This window comes from Bos javanicus, chromosome 9 (assembly GCF_032452875.1).
Source record: "Bos javanicus breed banteng chromosome 9, ARS-OSU_banteng_1.0, whole genome shotgun sequence".
Classification (NCBI taxonomy): Eukaryota; Metazoa; Chordata; class Mammalia; order Artiodactyla; family Bovidae; genus Bos; species Bos javanicus.
This window is the reverse complement of record NC_083876.1, coordinates 97,618,419-97,637,226: the sequence shown is the minus strand read 5'-3', so window position 1 is coordinate 97,637,226 and position 18,808 is coordinate 97,618,419. Positions and strand designations below refer to the sequence as shown.

Genomic DNA, 18,808 nt, shown 5'->3' with positions numbered 1-18,808 from the left:
CCTCTAAGGTTGAAGAGCTACTGAGAGGCAGGGCGTTAGTAAGTCCTTATTGAATAAGGAGAGGTGAAAATTCAGTTCCTTGTTCCAAATTTTGGAACAATTTATAAAATGAACCGAATTTAAGGGTTCAGTTCTATGAGCTTTGACAGTAATACATACTCATGTAACTACTACTCCAATCAAAGTACAGAACATTTCCAAAAGAATTCCTCATGCCGCTTCCTAGTCAATCCTTAGGATTATCCACCTTAAAAAAAAAAAAAGTTAGCCATTGTGCTGGCTAAGATGTGAAACCATTGAAAATGTATTTTATTTTAGTTTGCATTTTCCTTATTTTTAATGATGTTGACTATGTTTTCATATGATTATTGACCATTTGTATGTCTTCTTTTGTAAGTGTTTTTCTTATTTTGAATTGGTATGCTTGTCTACATGCTTGTCATACATGAAAAAATTGGTGCTATTTTTTGAAGTTCTCTGTATAGCTTAGATATTATTTCATAGATGTATGCATTGCAAATATTTCCTCCAGTCTGTGGCTTGCATATTCACAAGTGTCTTTTGGTGATCAGAAGTTGTTTATATAATTTCCATTGAAGTTCAGTTCATAATCTTTTTCATTGATGGTTAGAGCTTCCAGTGTCCTTGTAAAAAGTTCTATCTGTTTCAAGGTTGTAAAGATGTTTTCATTTGTTTTCTTCTAGAAACTGTATGGCGTGAAGAAGGGATTTAGATATTCATATTCAATTGGTCAAGTGCCGGTTGATGCAAAGCTTCTACTTCCCTCACAGAATTTCCTTGGCAGTTTCTCAGTTCATTTTTTCCTATTACACATTACTGAGCAATAGTTTGTGTAAAATTGACGGTCTCCATTTGAAGGGTATAATTTGAAGAGTTCTGACAAGTATATAATCCCACAAAACCACCATCACGATGAAGCTGGAGAACATTTCCATAACCTCTGTCTTGGTTTGCTAGATGTGCCATCATGAAGTACCACAGCCTGTGAGGTTTACACAACAGAATTTCATTTACTCACAATTCTGATGGCTAGGAGTCTGACATTAAGTTGTCAGCAAGCCTGGTACCTACCAGGACCTCTTGCCTTGGCTTATAGATGGTTGTCTTCTTCTGTGTGTTCATGGGATGTTTTCTCTCTTCTATGTCCCAGGCCCATTTGTTAGAGACACCTTTTAAGGACACCAGTCACATTGAATTAGAGTCCACCATAATGACCTCATTTTACCTTAATTCCCTCTTTAAAGACCCTCTCTTCTAATGCAGTCACATTCTACAGAGGGTTAAGCCTTTAGCATATTCAATTTGAGAGGACACAACTCAGCCCCTAATACCCCCGAAAGATTCTTCATGCCCTCTTGCAGCCCATTCCACCATCCGCCCCCACCTCAAAGCTGCCCCTCTTCTGTTTTCGCCACTATAGATTTGTTTGCATTTTATATAAGTGGAATCTAGTATATATCGTTTTTTTAAAATCATTTTATTTATTTCGTTCTCACTGCGTCTTCAGTTTTGCTCCAGTTTTTCTCTAGTCGCAACAAGCAGGGGCTACTCTTTGTTGTGGTGTGGGGCTTCTCATTGTGGTGGCTTCTCTCGTTAAGGAGCACAGGCTCTAGAGTGTATGAGCTCAGTGGTGTGGCTCCTGGGCTCGGTAGTTGCGATGTACTGGCTTAGTTGCTCTGCAGCATGTGGGAATCTTCCCAGATCAGGGATCGAATCCATGTTTCCTGCATTGAGAGGTGGATTCTTTATGACTGATCCACCAGGCAAGCCCCATGCATATATTGTATTTCATATCTGGCTTCTTTCTTTCACATAATTTTGAGAATCATCCATGGTGCTGCATTTGTAAATAACAAAATACTGTTGATTACTGAGTAGTATTTCTTTGGCTTCATGTTGCACATTTTGTTTATCCATTCATATTTTGATAGATATCTGGGTGGTCTCCAGTTCGAGGCTACTAAGAATAAAGTTGTTTTGAGCATTGGTATATGATTCTCTTTGGGGACTCATGTTTTGATTTACCTGTTAATTATCTAGGAGTGGAATGGCCAGGGCTTGTTGTTAGTTGTATGTTTAACTTTTTAAAAATTCCTAATAAATTTCTAAACTAGCTGTGACATTTTATATCTGACCAGCTATGTATGTGTATTCCATTTGTTTTACATCTGACCAGCATTTTGTATTAATATCCTTTTTAATTTTATTCATTGAATATGTGTGCCCAGCTAATTTACAACATTAGCCTTTCTGTATACTTAACAAAAGCTATAAGAAAAGGATTCTTCTCTCTTTTTCATAGCTGTATTCTTAGATTTTAAGAGCTGTTTAACGAAGAGTTGCTTGGTGGATATATATTGATTCAAAAGATCTTTTCCCATATTATTTTCCCTGCTTACTATTTAATGGTTGCATTATTAAGCCTCTAACATAATCATAACACCATGCTTAGCTTTATTAGAAGCAAAAGATCTTTATATCAAAGGGAGGAAAACACAGAATAAGATCTACTGTATGACAGGTGGAAATACATACTTTCAGTGAGCTCAGTCACTCAGTCGTTTCCAACTCTTTGCGACCCTGTGGGCTGCAGCACAACAGGCCTCTCTGTCCATCACCAACTCCCGGAGCTGACTCAAACTCATGTCCGTTGAGTTGGTGATGCCATCCAACCATCTCATCTTCTGTCGTCCCCTTCTCCTCCTGCTTTCAATTTTTCCCAGCATCAGGGTCTTTTCCAAGGAGTCAGTTCTTCACATCAAGTGGCCAAAGTATTGGAGTTTCAGCTTCAGCATCAGTCCTTCCAATGAATATTCAGGACTGACTTCCTTTAGGATGGAGTGGTTTGATCTCCTTGTAGTCCAAGGGACTCTCCAGCGTGTTCTCCAACACCACAATTTGAAAGCATCAATTCTTTGGCACTCAGCTTTCTTTATGGTCCACCTCTCACATCCATACATGACTACTGAAAAACCACAGCTTGAACTATATCGACCTTTGTTGGCAAGGTAATGTCTCTGCTTTTCATTATGCTGTCTAGGTTTGTCATAGCTTTTCTTCCAAGGAACAAGTGTCTTTTAATTTCATGGCTGCAGTCGCCATCTTCAGTGATTTTGGAGCCCCCAAAATAAAGTCTACCACTGTTTCCACTGTTTCCTTATCTATTTGCCATGAAGGAATGGGACCAGGGATGCCATGATCTTCGTTTTCTGAATGTTGAGCTTTAAGCCAACTTTTTCACTCTCCTCTTTCACCTTCATCAAGAGGCTCTTTAGTTCCTCTTCACTTTCTGCCGTAAGGGTGGTGTCATCTGTGTATCTGAGGTTATTGATATTTCTCCCAGCAGTCTTGATTCCAGCTTGTGCTTCATCCAGCCCAGCATTTTGTATGGTGTACTCTGCATATAAGTTAAATAAGTAGGGTGACAATATACAGCCTTGACGTACTCCTTTCCCAATTCTCAACAAGTATGATTTTCAAAATAATTTTAGTCCCTAAAGTTTAATTATATGACTTAGATATTTATGGAAACATTCAAGAGGATATTTTAAATACATTCAGTGATAATTGGCAAAATTGTAGTAAAAATGCTTAAATTACCTTTTCCAAGCCTGTAAATGCAAAGACTGTCTGGAAACATTTTTTAAAACATAATGTGCAATATTTTAAAGCAGCATTGTTTATGCCCACTTATGAAGAACAGATTAAAGAATTTACTTAGATAATCTGGGGTGGGGGGTGTAAAACACTTTTAACTGTCTGAATCTTGTCAGAGTGATATTCAGGTAAGAATTTGCCTGAATTTAAGTACTTCAGTTCCCCACTTGATTGGACATGACAAGACAGAGCCAAAATGACTTGTGGGTTTGTTGTAAAATTCTTAAGAATAAATCCTATTTGAAGACTCATATTTTATAGATTTTTGGCAGTTTTTTCATGCAGTTTTTTCTAACTTTTTGCATCATATACATCTGTTTAAATAATATTCTGCTTCATGATTTTCAGTCAGTTGTAAGATTACTCAACACAAATCCCCAGATGTTATAATTGTCTGTCTACTCTCTTACTGATTCAAACAACTTGGATCACTGAATTCTATCAATGTGTTCTCAGATTTGATAGATCAATACTGCTAAGGTTTTAATTGAAGTAATTTCTCACTTGAGACCCAGAATGCAACTACTTCAACAAATTAATGAGATTATATGCTGGCCAAAATGATGCTACAATGTTTTTTGAATGTTTTTCATTATGAACTTGGAACATTTTATATACTATCAAGGATTGGCAAACTTTTTCTATTAAGGGCCAGATAGTAAATATGAAGGCTTTTTGAACCACTTCCTCTGTGTTTCAACAGCTCAGTTCTGAGCTTGCTGTGCAGAAGCCGCATAGATAATACACAAATGAGCTACAGCCGTGTGCAATACATTTCATTTTGGACTTGGAAATTTGAATATCATTTACTTTTTGTGCACCACAGAATACTCTTCTTTTTATGCTTTTAACCACTGAAAAATGTAATACCATTCTTAGGTCATGGGCTGTACAAAAACAAACCCTAGCCTGGATTTCGTCAACAAGGCCATTGTTACTGAGCCCTGATATAGATGCTTATGTAAGTTGTGTATTTTTCTTGGTTGTAATTACTATTGGACCAAAAAGGAGAACAATTTCTGAAAAACAGGCACACAATTCTTTATTAAGACGTGTATTTCACACTGTGCTGTCTGACATGGGTTTTCTGATATCTTTCTCCAGTGCTCTACCTTTGAGAGATGAAATAGATTTTCTTTTCATTCTTTCCTTGACACATTCTGATTCATAGCTCCCTCGTGCTGCCGTGTGATTTGCAGTCTTTTTACACCTTGCGGTCTGGACACCTTTCTCTCTCCTGTGTGAAGACTATTAATTATAAATCTTTAGCCATGCAACTACTGCATATTATACAATGATTAAACAATTCATGTTTTCTAAAACTAGAAATGAGAAAAGTTAAATCTGCTTTATAATGTCAGAAAGTAACTGGAACATGTGTTTCTGTGTCCAGGGTGGCTACAGCAATAGCGTTCAATACTAATCATTTGAGTAGCATGGACGAACTAGCACATGTATTTCATTATGTCTAATTCTCTCATCCAATGGATTTCTTTTCGGTTTAATTGCTTGTATTATTTTGTTAATGTTTGAGATCAAAAAGAAAATTTTGAAGGAGCTTTCTCTAATTTCCTGGTATAACATAAGGATTTGTCAGATAAAATGGTACGTATGTAACAAAATTGCTACATAAATATTTTCATTGCTTTCTGAAACCTGAAAAAAACAACACACGAAAAGTGCATATTTGTCATATACACAGAAAGTTTCATTGCATTCCGTGTTTCTAAGCCAAGGATCTGACAGTTCCAGCAGGAAGATTTAGGATCTTATGCTTCTTGAAAGGAAACCTTCTCCCTGTTAGCTGCTCCAGGTCTCCGTTGCCTTTCTCCCCTACCTCCGTTTCCTCTTTGGGTTCCCTGTGGGCCTGCGCACAGAGAGGTCGCTCTGTTGTAGCGGATGGCAGATTTCCAGAAAAGTTTGAAACTCTCTTCTCACCCAGACTTCTGCCTTTTGTCTTCCTTGGTGTCCTGGATTCACATCGTGCTATTATTAACTGTAATTCTCACGGGGCCTCAGAAAGGAGAAGGGGATAACGGCGTCTGCTCAGCCTGCCGACTGCAGCCGGGTCTCTTGCCGGCTTGCTGACCCTGCTCCAATGTGCCTGCTTGCCTGCTGAGTGGCTTCAGTCGTGTCCAACTCTGTGCGACCCCGTTGACTGTAGCCCACCAGGCTCCTCTGTCCATGAGATTCCCCAGGCAAGAATACTGGAGGGGGTTGCCATGCCCTCCTCCAGGGGATCTTCCAGACCCAGGGATGGAACCCACCTCTTTTAACCTTTCCTGCATTGGTTGGCAGGCAGGTTCTTTACCTCTAACCACCTGGGAAGCCCCCTTATTCCACTGCTGCCCCCCAAAGACTCCTTTTGGGTGCAACTTGCAAGTGTGTTTTCATTTAAAATTTAGCAACTGAAACTGAAATGAACTTAAATGTATTTAATTACGTTTGTAAACAATCAAATGTAACTGCGAGGGGAAAGGACTCCATGTATATGTGATACACATTTGGAGCAATATGCCAAATATTACCTTAGTGCGTTGTTGAAAATAGTTTTGACCTAGCAGATCCCCTTGCAGGGCCCCGAGAACCCCCCAGGTCTATGTACTCTACTTTTGATGATCACTGGACTAGATTTTACTTTCATTATCATTTTATAACATAAACAGTACAATGTGTTAGTGAGTACATTTATTTTATAATTTGTGCACCAAGAATGCTCTGTTTTGTTTATTTTTTTCCCAGGGTCCTTCTTGCTGGGAAGATGTCTTAATCCCAAACCGAATGAGTGGTGAATGTCAGTCTCCAAACTGCCCTGGGAGCAGAGCGGTAAGTACGGGTCCAATCTGTTCTTTCATTATGACATCTCCAGCGTTTACTGGGAAATGAGATTACAGACAAAATGCTCATTGAGTATTTTCCATCCATGTTTTATATTTACAAAAAAGGTTATCAGATTCAGAAGAGTTCATAATGTTCACCAAGAATTCTGACTGTATCATTGCCTTCCGGTGTCATTTTCCAGGAGACTTAGCCATTTGGAGTGACTGTGTTGAAACAGGACAATTTAAATTCCTCATAAGATGATATTCATGGACTATAAAGAAGATTCCATTCAGAGTTTGGCAAAAGAAAATAACTAAGCTATACATTCATGCTTTTCCTAATGCTATGATATTTTACCTTTTATTCCCTGTCATTCAGAATCACTCTTTCTACCTTTCTTAGTGCTTTTTGGACACAGTGGGCTTTTAGAAAATCTAGAATGGATGGCCAACTATAAATGCAATCACCATCCTCTGTTCGCTGTAATCCCATTTTCTTTGCAAACATATGGCATATCTCTCATATCGAGAAGGTATTTCTGCAGTGAGACCCTAAGTACTGAAGTTATTTTAAAAATAATGTTATTATTATGGTCATGTTTGTAATTTGGATATTGTTACAATTTTTACTTTGGAAAATCCTTGGGTCCATCATTATCTGATTGTATATATTTTCCAATCTGTAAATACTGTTATGGCACCGACAGAAATGTCAGTGTTAGTTCACAGACTGTCAGAGCCAGCCGACAGCTAAGGTCTTCTCTGGTAGAGTGTTTGAGCTTGATCATCAGACATGTCTTCTCTCTCCAATCTGCTGGAGGATTGCAAGGCTATGGAGATAGCAGTGAGCAGCAGTAAAAATCATTCTCCATCAGCTGGGACTGGGGACACTGAACAGCTTTGTATTAATGCAAATCCTGTGCAAAATAGTGACTTGTGTGTCACTGACAGCTATCAAGGCACAATGCAGTCTTGCAAGTTTGCTATTGGGATGAAATCAAAGTACATATATTTTTATTTGGAATAATTAAGTATAATTACATATGTGTGTATGTATGTGAGTGTAATATGTATATCTACATAACATGCAGATATAATTACATTTAATAATAATGTAAATCCCTTGGTGCATATAACATTATGATCCCCATAGCATCTTTACAGCAATGTGAAGTCCTTTGAAAGTCTACTTCAATCATTGACAGTCTGACTGCCTCCATGTAGCTTCATATTAATTGGAAGGATTCAGCTTAGCAGAATAGACAGTCTTGTGTCTTTAAAGATTCAGCTTCAGATCAGTCAAAGGCGGATAGAGTAGGGTTGATAGTCTTGCTTTTTCTTACTTGTTGAATTTTCAACTTACTTATGTATCAATACATAATGCTTAGTATAAATTAATTTATATTGAGGTTTTATTTCCGACAGCATGGTGAGCTGATACCCTAAAAAAGTCCTTGCAGTACACACTATATAAAAATACTGAATTGAAGTAAAAATACTTATCTTTTAAAGAATGACTGTGCTGATGACATAGTGAAGAAAAGTTTATAGGCCAAAAGTGTAAAGTATATATTTCTGGCTGTTCTCCAGAAGGAAAATCCTTTGAGCTAAAGTCACTCACCAGTAGGGGTTTAGGGCTTCAGACCGAGAAGACACTGGTGAGTTTAGGGCCTCATCGGGGTAGAAAATGAAACCACAGAATTATATTAAAGAACCTCCTGTAAAACATGATCTCCTGGGATCAATCGGAGAGAGGAATGTTCTAAGGATAGTTGCCTATTTTATTTTCACTCTAGATAGAGATGTTAAATTAAAAATTATAGTAATTGACAGCAAATTAGCTAAATGGGTTAAAAAGTGAGTGAATATATGAAAGAGAAATTATAACTTAGATCTGAAATTTGACCTAATAGAATATACTTAAAATAATAAAAGAGAAGTTAAACAACATGGAGGATAAAATTAGATTTCTGAAGAAAATAATAGAACAGTGGAAAGGTAATATTTTAAAAGGTAATGAGGTACTTACCTGGCAGTGATTAGGACTCCATGCTTCCACTGCAAGGACACAGGTTTGATCCGTGGTCAGAGGACTAAGATCCGGCATGCCACATGATGCTACCAAAAACAATAATAAATATAACGAAGCAGGACTTTCCACAATTTTTAAGACCCAAGAATCCCAAGGGGTAAGAATAAAATGAAAGTCACACCTAAATCGATCAGTGAAACTGTGGAACATAGAGGTCAGAGAGAAAATTTGAAAAGCAGCAGAGTGAAGACCGGTTGCTACACAGGAGAAAGAATCGATAGTTATTTAACCAGTCGCAACATCAGAAGGCAGGTGAAATGGGAACAGAATCTTCAAACCTGAATGAAAATAAATGCTAAACTAAAATTGTATTTAAGAAAAATCTTCTAAAAAGTTAAGAACAACAACCAAAAAGGCATTTTCAGGTAAATAGGAACTCAGGGAACCAACTTCCATCTAAAACTTTTAAGTAATTTCTAAGTTAAATTATTTCAGGAAGAAAGATAATGATCCCAGAAGATAAGCCTGAAATGTGAGAAAGAATGTTTGGAAAAAAATGGAAAAAAAACTAAACAAAATATAACAATCAGTATGATAACATTTAATGATTGGAAATATCCGTAAAGATAATATAAAGTTGCTGGGCAATATTGCATGTAAGCATGGAGCATAAAATTAAAGCAATGTGAAAAGTTTAATTCCTTCTTCTTTGTCCTTATATTTAAACCACGTTTCTGGATTGCACTTTTACTGTGCAGCTAAATATAAACCATGTCTCTTCTATTTTCTAAAGCTTTGAATGTAGTGTTTGTTTCTTAAGAAGGTGAGAGGATAGGCATTTTAAGTAGTTTATTATTTTTACATTTATGGAGTATTTTAAATTTTTGACACAGTTTTATATAAAGTATATGTTATATTATCATAAAACCTTCAATTTCTAGCACTTGAATAAAATATCCATTTACTTAAAATTCAAAAGAGTAGGTTCTGTAATGTATTCTTAATTAATATTTATGCACTTAAAGATTAGCTCAATCATTTTACATAGCAGTAACTTTCACCTTAGTTTATAAGACTACAAATAGAACTTGACCTTACCTACGCTTTAGGCAGAGAAATCTGAAATGAAGTCAGTTCTACGCTTGTCACTGCTGTCTTAGAAAGAAGCATCACAGTAGTTCTAAAAGACTTCTTACCTTTTTATAAAAAGAATTCTAGCCAGCTCAAAGGGTGTGCACCTGAGAATAAGTGGAACAAAAATCAATTAGCATTTTTTCCATTAGTGAAATTAATTCAACTTTGGATATGATATGGATTTTTTTATGTGCCTTGGGGAATACATATCTTTTCTTACTTGCACAGATGTAGACTGAAGCATACCTAGAGCCTTACTCTCTAGGCATTATCCCTGAGTTCCAAATCACAACTTTTAAAAGTGAGCATCCCCTGTTTGTCAAACACTCCCCTGTGAAGGTGTCTGGCTTAGCAGTGCTTTTGTGGTAATGAAGGGTTTCTTAGCCAACTGTGAGATTGTTGCCTTTTCCCTCACACCTGACAATTGAACAGTGGGGTTCAGGATCAGGAATAATTGCAGGGGGAAAAAAATGAAAAAAAAATTTCAGTTATATCTTGTCTTAGTCTGTGGAGACTGCTATACCAAAGTGAAAGTCGGTCAGTCGTGTCCAGCTCTTTGCGACCTCATGGGCTATACAGTCCTTGGAATTCTCCAGGCCAGATTACTGGAGTGGGTAGCTGTTCCCTTCTCCAGGGGATCTTCCTAACCCAGGGATCAAACCCAGGTCTCCCTCATTGCAGGCGAATTCTTTACCAGCTGAGCCACAAGGGAAGCACGAGAATATTGGAGTGGGTAACCTATCCCTTCTCCGGTGATCTTCCCAACCCAGGAATCAAACTGGGGTCTCCTGCATTGCAGGCGGATTCTTTACTAACTGAGCTATCAAGGAAGTCCCAAGGTATCATAAATTGAGTGACTTATGAACAACAGATACTTACTTCTGGCAGTTGTGAAGGATGGAAATCTAAGATTAAGGCACCAGCAGATTCAGTGACTGGGGAGAGCCCACTTCCTCATTCTTAGATGGCATTAGCTCACCAGTTCTTCCTGTGGTGGCCAGGGCAAAGAGCTCTGTGGTGTCTTTTAATACAGGCACTAACCCTATTCCTCAGGGTCCTGCTCTCGTGACCATATCACATTCTAAAGGCCGCCGCTCCACATACCATCACAGCGAGGATTATGCTTCAACATATGAATTTGAGGAAAAGACAAACATTCAGATCATAGCAGAGTAATAAATAAAGTAATAAATAACCAAGGTCATTATGTTTATGCCTATTAAGGGGTGTTGATTCTACCACTTAACAGCCTATAGCATGCATCATATTTTATATCTTTGAGAAGTAATATTTGCTTAAATTCTTTTTTAGATTGATTTTGACCAGAGTTAAGCTCTTTTACATAGAATTTTCTTTCTTATCAGAAACAGTTGAGAAGAATCTCTTAAATAGCTCAAAGACTTATTTCATGTGAAACTTGGTACTAAAAACTATCCTCTGAATTATAATAAATGATGTAATTATTAAACTCAGTGTAGCAAATGGAGAGTTTTCATTGTACTCAATATGTAATTTATTTCTTTCATTTCTCCCTGTTAGGCTCAGTATATGTCTACTGGAACATTCGTCTGAATATGTTAATATTCACAGTCTCCATCTTTGGTTTCATCTTCTGGGAAGATGTTGACCAGGAAACAACGAATATTAAATAAGTGTAACCAAATATTGAACAATTTTTACTTATAAACCATTTGCATATTTTATGTCCCAAAGTTCCTTACTGATGTTTCAGTTTAAATCAGATTACTGCGCTTGAAGAGCTCTTTTTCTTTTGGTTTCCTTTTATGTTGTTTTAGGCTTAACCAGGATCTCATAGAATGAGTCTTAGGGTTTCTCGGGATGGTTTGCTGGTGCAGTTCATATGTTCTTATTTTTTCCAATATCTAATAATAATGGAAGATTGGCTTTGTTTTGTTTTTAAGAAAAAATCTGAGGTTGACCAAATCTGAGGTTCCCTGAGACAACCACAAAGGAAAGCCTTCATGTGCACAGTCTAAGAGCCGCTGGCTGCATATCCTTGTGTTGCCCAATCTTACCTGCATTACGCAGTAACCCACACATCACAAGCATCTCCAAATGTGTATTTACACAATCCCAGCCCTTGTGGTCCAGGGGCCTCATCAAACCTCAAGGGCCAGCTGGGTGGAGGGGGAGAATGGGGACAGAAGGCAAAGAGGAAGGACACACCAATGCGTCCCATTCTGCCCTCATCCCTGGTGGGAGAGAGGTGCTCGCCCTGTCCTTACACTGCTCTCTAGTTATATTTTCGCAATTCTAAGTAAAGTAGAATTGCAGTCAAACTCAGATTATGATTGAATGGTATCTCAGCGTGACAAAATGTTCTTTTTTGTCTGACATGCAATTTGGGTGACAAACTAGAAACTTCTTACAGCATTTTTCAGAAACCTATCAAGTATTCAGACTCAAGGACAGTTTATTTCTAAATCAAGTTTTGAGTAGTGGAAAACTTGTGGGGGAAAATAGTGTGATTTTTTTTTTCTTTTAAAAAATAAGGTAAAATTTAAAGATATATATTTTTTTTGCTGCTGAGTCGCTCAGTCGTGTCTCACTCTTTGTCACCCTGTGGACTGTGTGGCCCCCCCAGGCTCCTCTGTCTGTGGGATTTTTCAGGCAAGAATACTGGAGTGGGTTGCCATTTCCTTCTCCCCAGGATCTTCCCAACCCAGGGATTGAACCCGCGTCTCCTGTGTCTCCTGCACTGCAGGCAGATTCTTGACCCACTGAGCCGTAGGGGAAGCATGTATCTATATCTATATCTGTATCTATATATCTATCTATATGTATACTATTGTAGAATCAGCTGAAATTTTGTGAATTAAAACAAAACCTTTTAAATTTTATTTATAAATAAGTCCACTGTGGAAAAAAAAAGTCTTTTTTTTTTTAGGGAACTGAAGAAATTGAGGTCATTTTTAAATACTCATAGGTATTTGTGGCTCTGAAGTCAGACTCAATTCCATTCAGTTTTCCTTTTTCTGTGAAATAACCCTGTTTTTATTTGAGTGCTTTTACAACTTAGTGGAAAATTAGATCAACAGTCATCTTCTGCATAGTATTGCTAAAGACTCTTGTACACTCTTGCAACATTAATCACCAAGGAAAGGAAGTCAGTGTATGTGTACACAGCAGAGTACTGACACACGCGAGATCACCAATGTCCACACCGTAGTCCCACAAACATACCCTTGTTATAGTTTATGATGCCATTTTTTCAAGCAAATGTGCAGTTTCTTTAATGTACATTTTAAGTATTGAAAAGAATTCTTGCTTCCTCACTTCCAGGAAAACCCTGATCTGTGTGAAGTGTAAGTTGCTTTTTCACTTGATGTGCTATAATTCATATCTTATTTCATATACAGAAGAAAATCATGAATATTACCACAATGCTGTTGAGGTATGAGCAATTTTAAGCATTTTTATCATCCCTAAAGGCTTCATAAGTTACTTCTTAATTTTTCATCTCTCCATGGAATGATTTCAAACCTAGATGTGTCAGTGAGAGGCTCTGTTGAAGGTTATGTTGTGGTTTTAGACAAGGGCCCCAGAACACAAAGATATGACAGAGGAATTTATCATGATTAACCAAAAAAGCACTTCAAGACTGCTGGGTTTTAGATTAGGAGAGAGGGTATATCGATTTACCTGAGAAGATAGCAAGAGGTGTGATAAGATAATTTCAATAGATTTATAAATGAAATTCTGAGAACTGGAGCAAAGAAAGATTAAATACCCCTGTAAACATCACCAAATTTTTCAGTTGGGATGGTAGATTAGACCTAAATGGAAATACCAGGAATTGGGGACTGGAGGTCAGACTGTGATAGCCTCTGAGTAGACACACAGGAGGCTAATGGAGTGAGAAGAATAGAAGGAAGATGTAGGAGTAATGGGCCAAGAGAATGAGGCCTGCTTCTCCACCAGGAAAAAGCCTTCTTGATCCTTCAAGCAGGTGATTGATGTGTCTTGGAGACCCATACTTCATCATGCCTTGATGGCAGTCATTAAGAAACTATCATCCCTCTTATTCAGGTCAAGCTAGCTCTCAGAAAGTTATCAGAGGCCATGATAAAATTTAGTTTGTAAGATATATGCTGCAAAGCACACACATAAACCAGCTTACCAAACTTGAGATGTTGTACAGAAAATATAATTATATAAATAGAAAATAGCAGTGGAGAATAAAATCAAAACTGAGAAGAATTTCATGCACTATTGACTCACATGAGGGAAAACATTTAGTTCCACTAATATTTAGAAAACAGACATAGTTTGGGATCCTCATATTTGAATTTCCTAAAGTAGGTAATTATCAGTACTCAGTATACAGAGTATACAGTCCTCAGTACTCAGAGTTCTGGAAAATAAACTCAGTGCTGATCATCATATGTGAGTGTTTCTGTGAGATGTAGAGAAAACTTTTATGTGTAAAGATGGAAAAGCAAATTATAATTTAAAGTGTGTGTTTTTCCATTGAGAGAAATATAGTTGTTTTCATACCAAGTATATTTTGATTATGTTATTCACTGCACAGAAAACAAAGACTGACCTTCAAGCACTGGAAATCTGGTTGGGAAGATAAGACTTTACAGAAATGACTTCAATTCGGATTGAGCAGTGCAGGGAAAATGTGCACTGACCTTGTCTTCTATGCCGGCACTAGGGACAGAAACGAGAATATTTCATCCACTGCTCTCATAGTTTGGGGAAGACGTCAGTCAGGGTGGGCTCCGCCAGTGATGGTTTCTATCCTGAACTACATCTTGATGAAGATGGATATGAAGGAGAGCAGAAGACTTCACCGTGTGAGAAGAAAGAAGAAACAAGACAAACTGGTGTCTCCCAGAGGCCAGCAGACCGGCACACAGCGTGTTTTTGCGGGGTCTCAGAGATGGCAATTCCCTCAACAGAGGTGAACAGAGAATCCTCTGGAGCAGTGGGCTGAGGCAGGGACAGTGGAAATTCCGCAGGTAGTGATGTCGCCAAGGTTAGGAGCATTTTACGAGGCAGAGGAAATGACAGGAGTTGTCGTTATTGTAGCATTGAGTCGTTTCCCACTCTTTGCGGCCGTATGAACTGTAGCCCAGCAGGCTCCTCTGTCTGTGGGATTCCCCAGGCAAAAATACTGGAGCAGGTAGCCATTTCATTCTCCAGGGGATCTTCCTAACCCAGAGATCAAATCCAGACCTCCTGTATTGGCAGGCGGTTTCTACCCCTGAGCCCCCAGGGAAGCCCTAATGACTTAGAAAACTAATGCTCATTGATCCCTTATTAGCTGCCTGATCTCTGGCAGGCCGGAGACTCAGCACTCCTGTGGGTGCAAAAATCAACGTCCTCTGCATCCACGGAGGTCCTCTCCGTCCTGACGAGCTTGGACTTGTCACCAGGGAGGATGAAAGCAAAGCCCAGGCTTTACAAAGACACGAACCGGGATGGCTGCCTAGAGTCTGTGGGTTAAGGCACCCCTGATGGGAGGCCAGCGCTGGAATCTGCAGGCTGAGTCAGAGTTCCTGGTGGAGAAGCCGGAGGATAGCTTCCAGCAGAAAAGACCCTCTTGCACGAGCCCTGCTGTGAGAGAACGCTCTCCTGGAAAGTATCTGGAATTCTAGACATGACAGAAAGTGGAGGCGGCGCACTTCCTCCCTTTCCCGTGTTTGTTATTTTTGTTTGCGGGATTTTACATAGACGATTATGACTGGTTATAGAAGGAATCTCACCACACGAAACTTTGGATATTTTGAAGGCTGAAAGAGAAGTTGAGCTGGCTGGCATGAGAGATATGATAAAGAACAAAGAAGGAAAAAGAAAATCGAAGTATACAAAAATAAAAGATTATTTTTACACACTACTGTCCTTAAATCCCTGGTAAATGTGTGAATCAAGGTAAATGAGAATCGGCATTTTGCCTTCCTTAAAGCTAGAAACGACATACAGATGAGATTTTAGTTTAGAGCCGATTAGAAGCGGCACAGTTTTCTTGTATTTATTGGGTCATTAAGAACAGCCATATGGTTTCCTTGTCTCATCCGTTCACGTTTCTCCAGTATGTTCCTCAGTGGGGGTCTGTTTAGTGGTTGATTGAAATTCTGTTTTTCTTGGTTAAGTCTCTGTTATCTGTAATCACCAGGAGTGAATGACCCAGCATAAAGGGTTTCCTCTCCACTCCTTTATTGCCACCCTTACTGGAAAACTGGGACCTTTTTCCTTTGCCACTAACTTTTGAAAATATCAGAGGGTCGCAAAGAGTCGGACACAACTGAGCGACTTAACTGAACTCAGCTGAAAATGGGTTCCTATGTGAAGTGAAATTTGAGACTCTCTGAGAGTCATCCCTTCTTCAGGATGACCCAGTTGACTGGCATTGTTTGCTGAGCAGTTGAGAAGCGAGTTAGCGTGTCTGTTTGAGACTCCTGTTTCTAAGTGTGTGTTTATTAACGTCTGTGTTCTTTCCACTTCTCCATTTGTAGAGCACGTCCTGTGCCTCACTTCGGAAATTATACTGTTTGCGGAGATTCAGGACTCAATAAAGCTTCCTGAGTTTAAGAAGTAAACAATAGTCTATTGGATCATGTGACTGTTTATATCTGTAGATTTTCGTACCTTATTCAGAAATTCAGTATTTTCCTGGACCCTAGCACTGTCGTTTTCCCTCACAGTTATCTCGTTTATTAGTTTTATACCTGCCTTATAAAAACAAGCCATTTCAAAGAACCATTTCTCCATGTGCTTCTAACATTCCATTAAAACTTACACTGATGTTCACAATTATGTCATTAAATGGCTTTATGTTAAGCAGTTAAAATTCATATCACTTAGTACAATGTGCAATATATGGAGAACATTCAGAGAATCAATTCTAATTTAGTATTTAACAGTGAGTACTAATAATTATTATAATGCATGCATTTCAATTTGGACATTTTCTTGATTGAATAATGAAATGCTTTAAATAAGTTCATTGCCTAAGGACTGCAGTTCTGTCATGTACTTTGGCGATAAGATGTTGATCTCATGTGGATAAAGCAGATAAAATTGGAGACAACTCTACACTGCCCAGCTATGTGGTTACAGCATATGGCTGCATAAGAATAAAACCACAACAATAGAAGCAAAAAAAGTACATTTTATTGGAGTTGAGCTAAAGAAGCTCTTTGGAGATGGCTTGTGTTTACTCTTATGAAATGAGCAGAGTCAACTGAACTGTGATAAAGAAGTTGCCACTGAAGAAACATGGTTATGGGACTACCTAGATGAACTCTATGACCACTGGATCCCAATAGAGCAAATAATGGAGAGATTCCCCATATCAGAGGATTAGTCAGGATGCTACAAAGTCATGATTACTACAAACTAGGAATTATAATCCACTAATTCCGATTATGATGCACTGTTTAAAGCATTTGTTGTTGTTGAGTCACTCAGTCCTGTCGGACTCTTTGCAACCCCATCAACTGCAACACGTCAGGCTTCCCTTTCCTTCTTCATCTCCCAGAGTTTGCTCAAACTCATGTCCATTGAGTCGGTGATGCCATCCAACCATCTCATCCTCTGTCATCCCCTTCTCCTCCTGCTTTCAATCTTTCCCAACATCAGGGTCTTTTTTCAGTGAGTTGGCATTTCACATCAGGCAGCCAAAGTACTGGAGCTTCAGCATCAGTCCTTCCAATGAATATTCAGAGTTGATTTCCTTTAGAATTGCCTGGTTTCATCTCCTTGCCGTCCAAGGGACACTTGAGAATTTTCTCCAGCAGCACAGTTCGAAGGCGTCAGTTCTTCGTTGCTCAGTTGTTTGTATTGTCCAGCTCTGGCATTCATATGTGACTAGTGGAAAAGCCATCGGTTCAGTTCAGTGCAGTTGTTCCGTCGTGTCCAACTCTTTGCGAACCCGTGGACATGATCTTCTTCACTTCAGGTGGCCAAAGTATTGGAAAAGCCGTACCTTTGACTATATGCACCTTTGTAGGAAATGTAATGTCTCTGCTTTTTAATACACTGTGTAGGTGTGTCATAACTTTTCTTCCAAGGAGCAAGCATCTTTTAATCTCATGCAGTTTAAAGCATAGTCCTTTAGAAATAATGGAAAGCCATTGTATTGAGTACTGTAATTTATTCTGAATTTCCCACATTTTCTTTCCAACTGTCACAACTAAAGTACTAAGCATTCTACCACAGATATCAACTCCCCCACTTATTAGGTACCAGGTGCACCATGTAGTCATGCCAGAGAAATTAAAACACAGTTATGTATCTGTGCTGTGCTGTGCTTAACCACTCGGTCGTGTCTAGCTCTTTGTACCCCATGGACTGTAGCCCACCAGGCTCTTCTGTCCATGGGAATTCTCCAGGCAAGAATACTGGAGTGGGTTGCCATGCCCTCCTACAAAGGATCTTCCTAACCCAGGGATTGAACCCAGGTCTCCCACATTGCACATGGCTTCCTGGCCTTCTGAGTCACCAGGGAAGCCCTATATATCTGTTAATATCTAATTTAATTCTGTCCACTCTACCTGAGGCTATACTCTGGTCTCTGATTTCTGTATGTACGTCCTAAGTCACCATTAACAATATATTTCCAAATGATTTTGCCTGATGGTTTATTCTTCCTGTGGTTATTGTGTAGCTTAACAGACAGAAGCGTGGCCAGTGAAATAAGAGAAGCTTGATCTGAGCTTTTCCTATCACGCTTATAGTCTAATAGTCTTGGACAAAATCTTCACACTCCGGTTAGTTTTCTCATTTGTGAAACAAATATCCATGACTTTTATACAAGGCAGTTGGAATGAGTAAATGTGATAAAGGATATGTAAAGTGCTTGCCTCAGAGTCTCCTATTGTAAAGGGATCAATACATTGTAGTTATTATGACCATAGCTGTTCTTATTCTAATGTATTGACTTTCACTAGGTTTGACCTCTGGCTTTTTCCACCAGTACTGTGGTCAACTGACCCTCATGCCACTGTAGTGATTGTAATTTCTACAAATAACACCAAGTATTCAAATTGATAAAATTGCTCTGACAATAACTTTGCAGCAGACTGCAACATCTGTAGTTTCCTTAAATTAAAATGTACTCAATTTGAATTTTATATAATACATGTATGATTGTGACATAGGTAAAATTCTC

General features: G+C 38.6%; 1 protein-coding gene across 6 annotated transcripts in view; it reads left to right on the top strand.

Moving 5' to 3' along the window:
* Positions 1 to 18,808, top strand: part of PRKN (parkin RBR E3 ubiquitin protein ligase) — a 1,237,035-nt gene that overhangs the window by 568,087 nt on the left and 650,140 nt on the right. For all 6 annotated transcript variants that reach the window (XM_061428497.1, XM_061428495.1, XM_061428496.1 and 3 more), the window contains one exon: positions 6,421 to 6,504. In XM_061428497.1, coding sequence (XP_061284481.1) covers positions 6,421 to 6,504 — 84 coding nt within the window. The remainder of the gene's footprint in view (positions 1 to 6,420; positions 6,505 to 18,808) is intronic.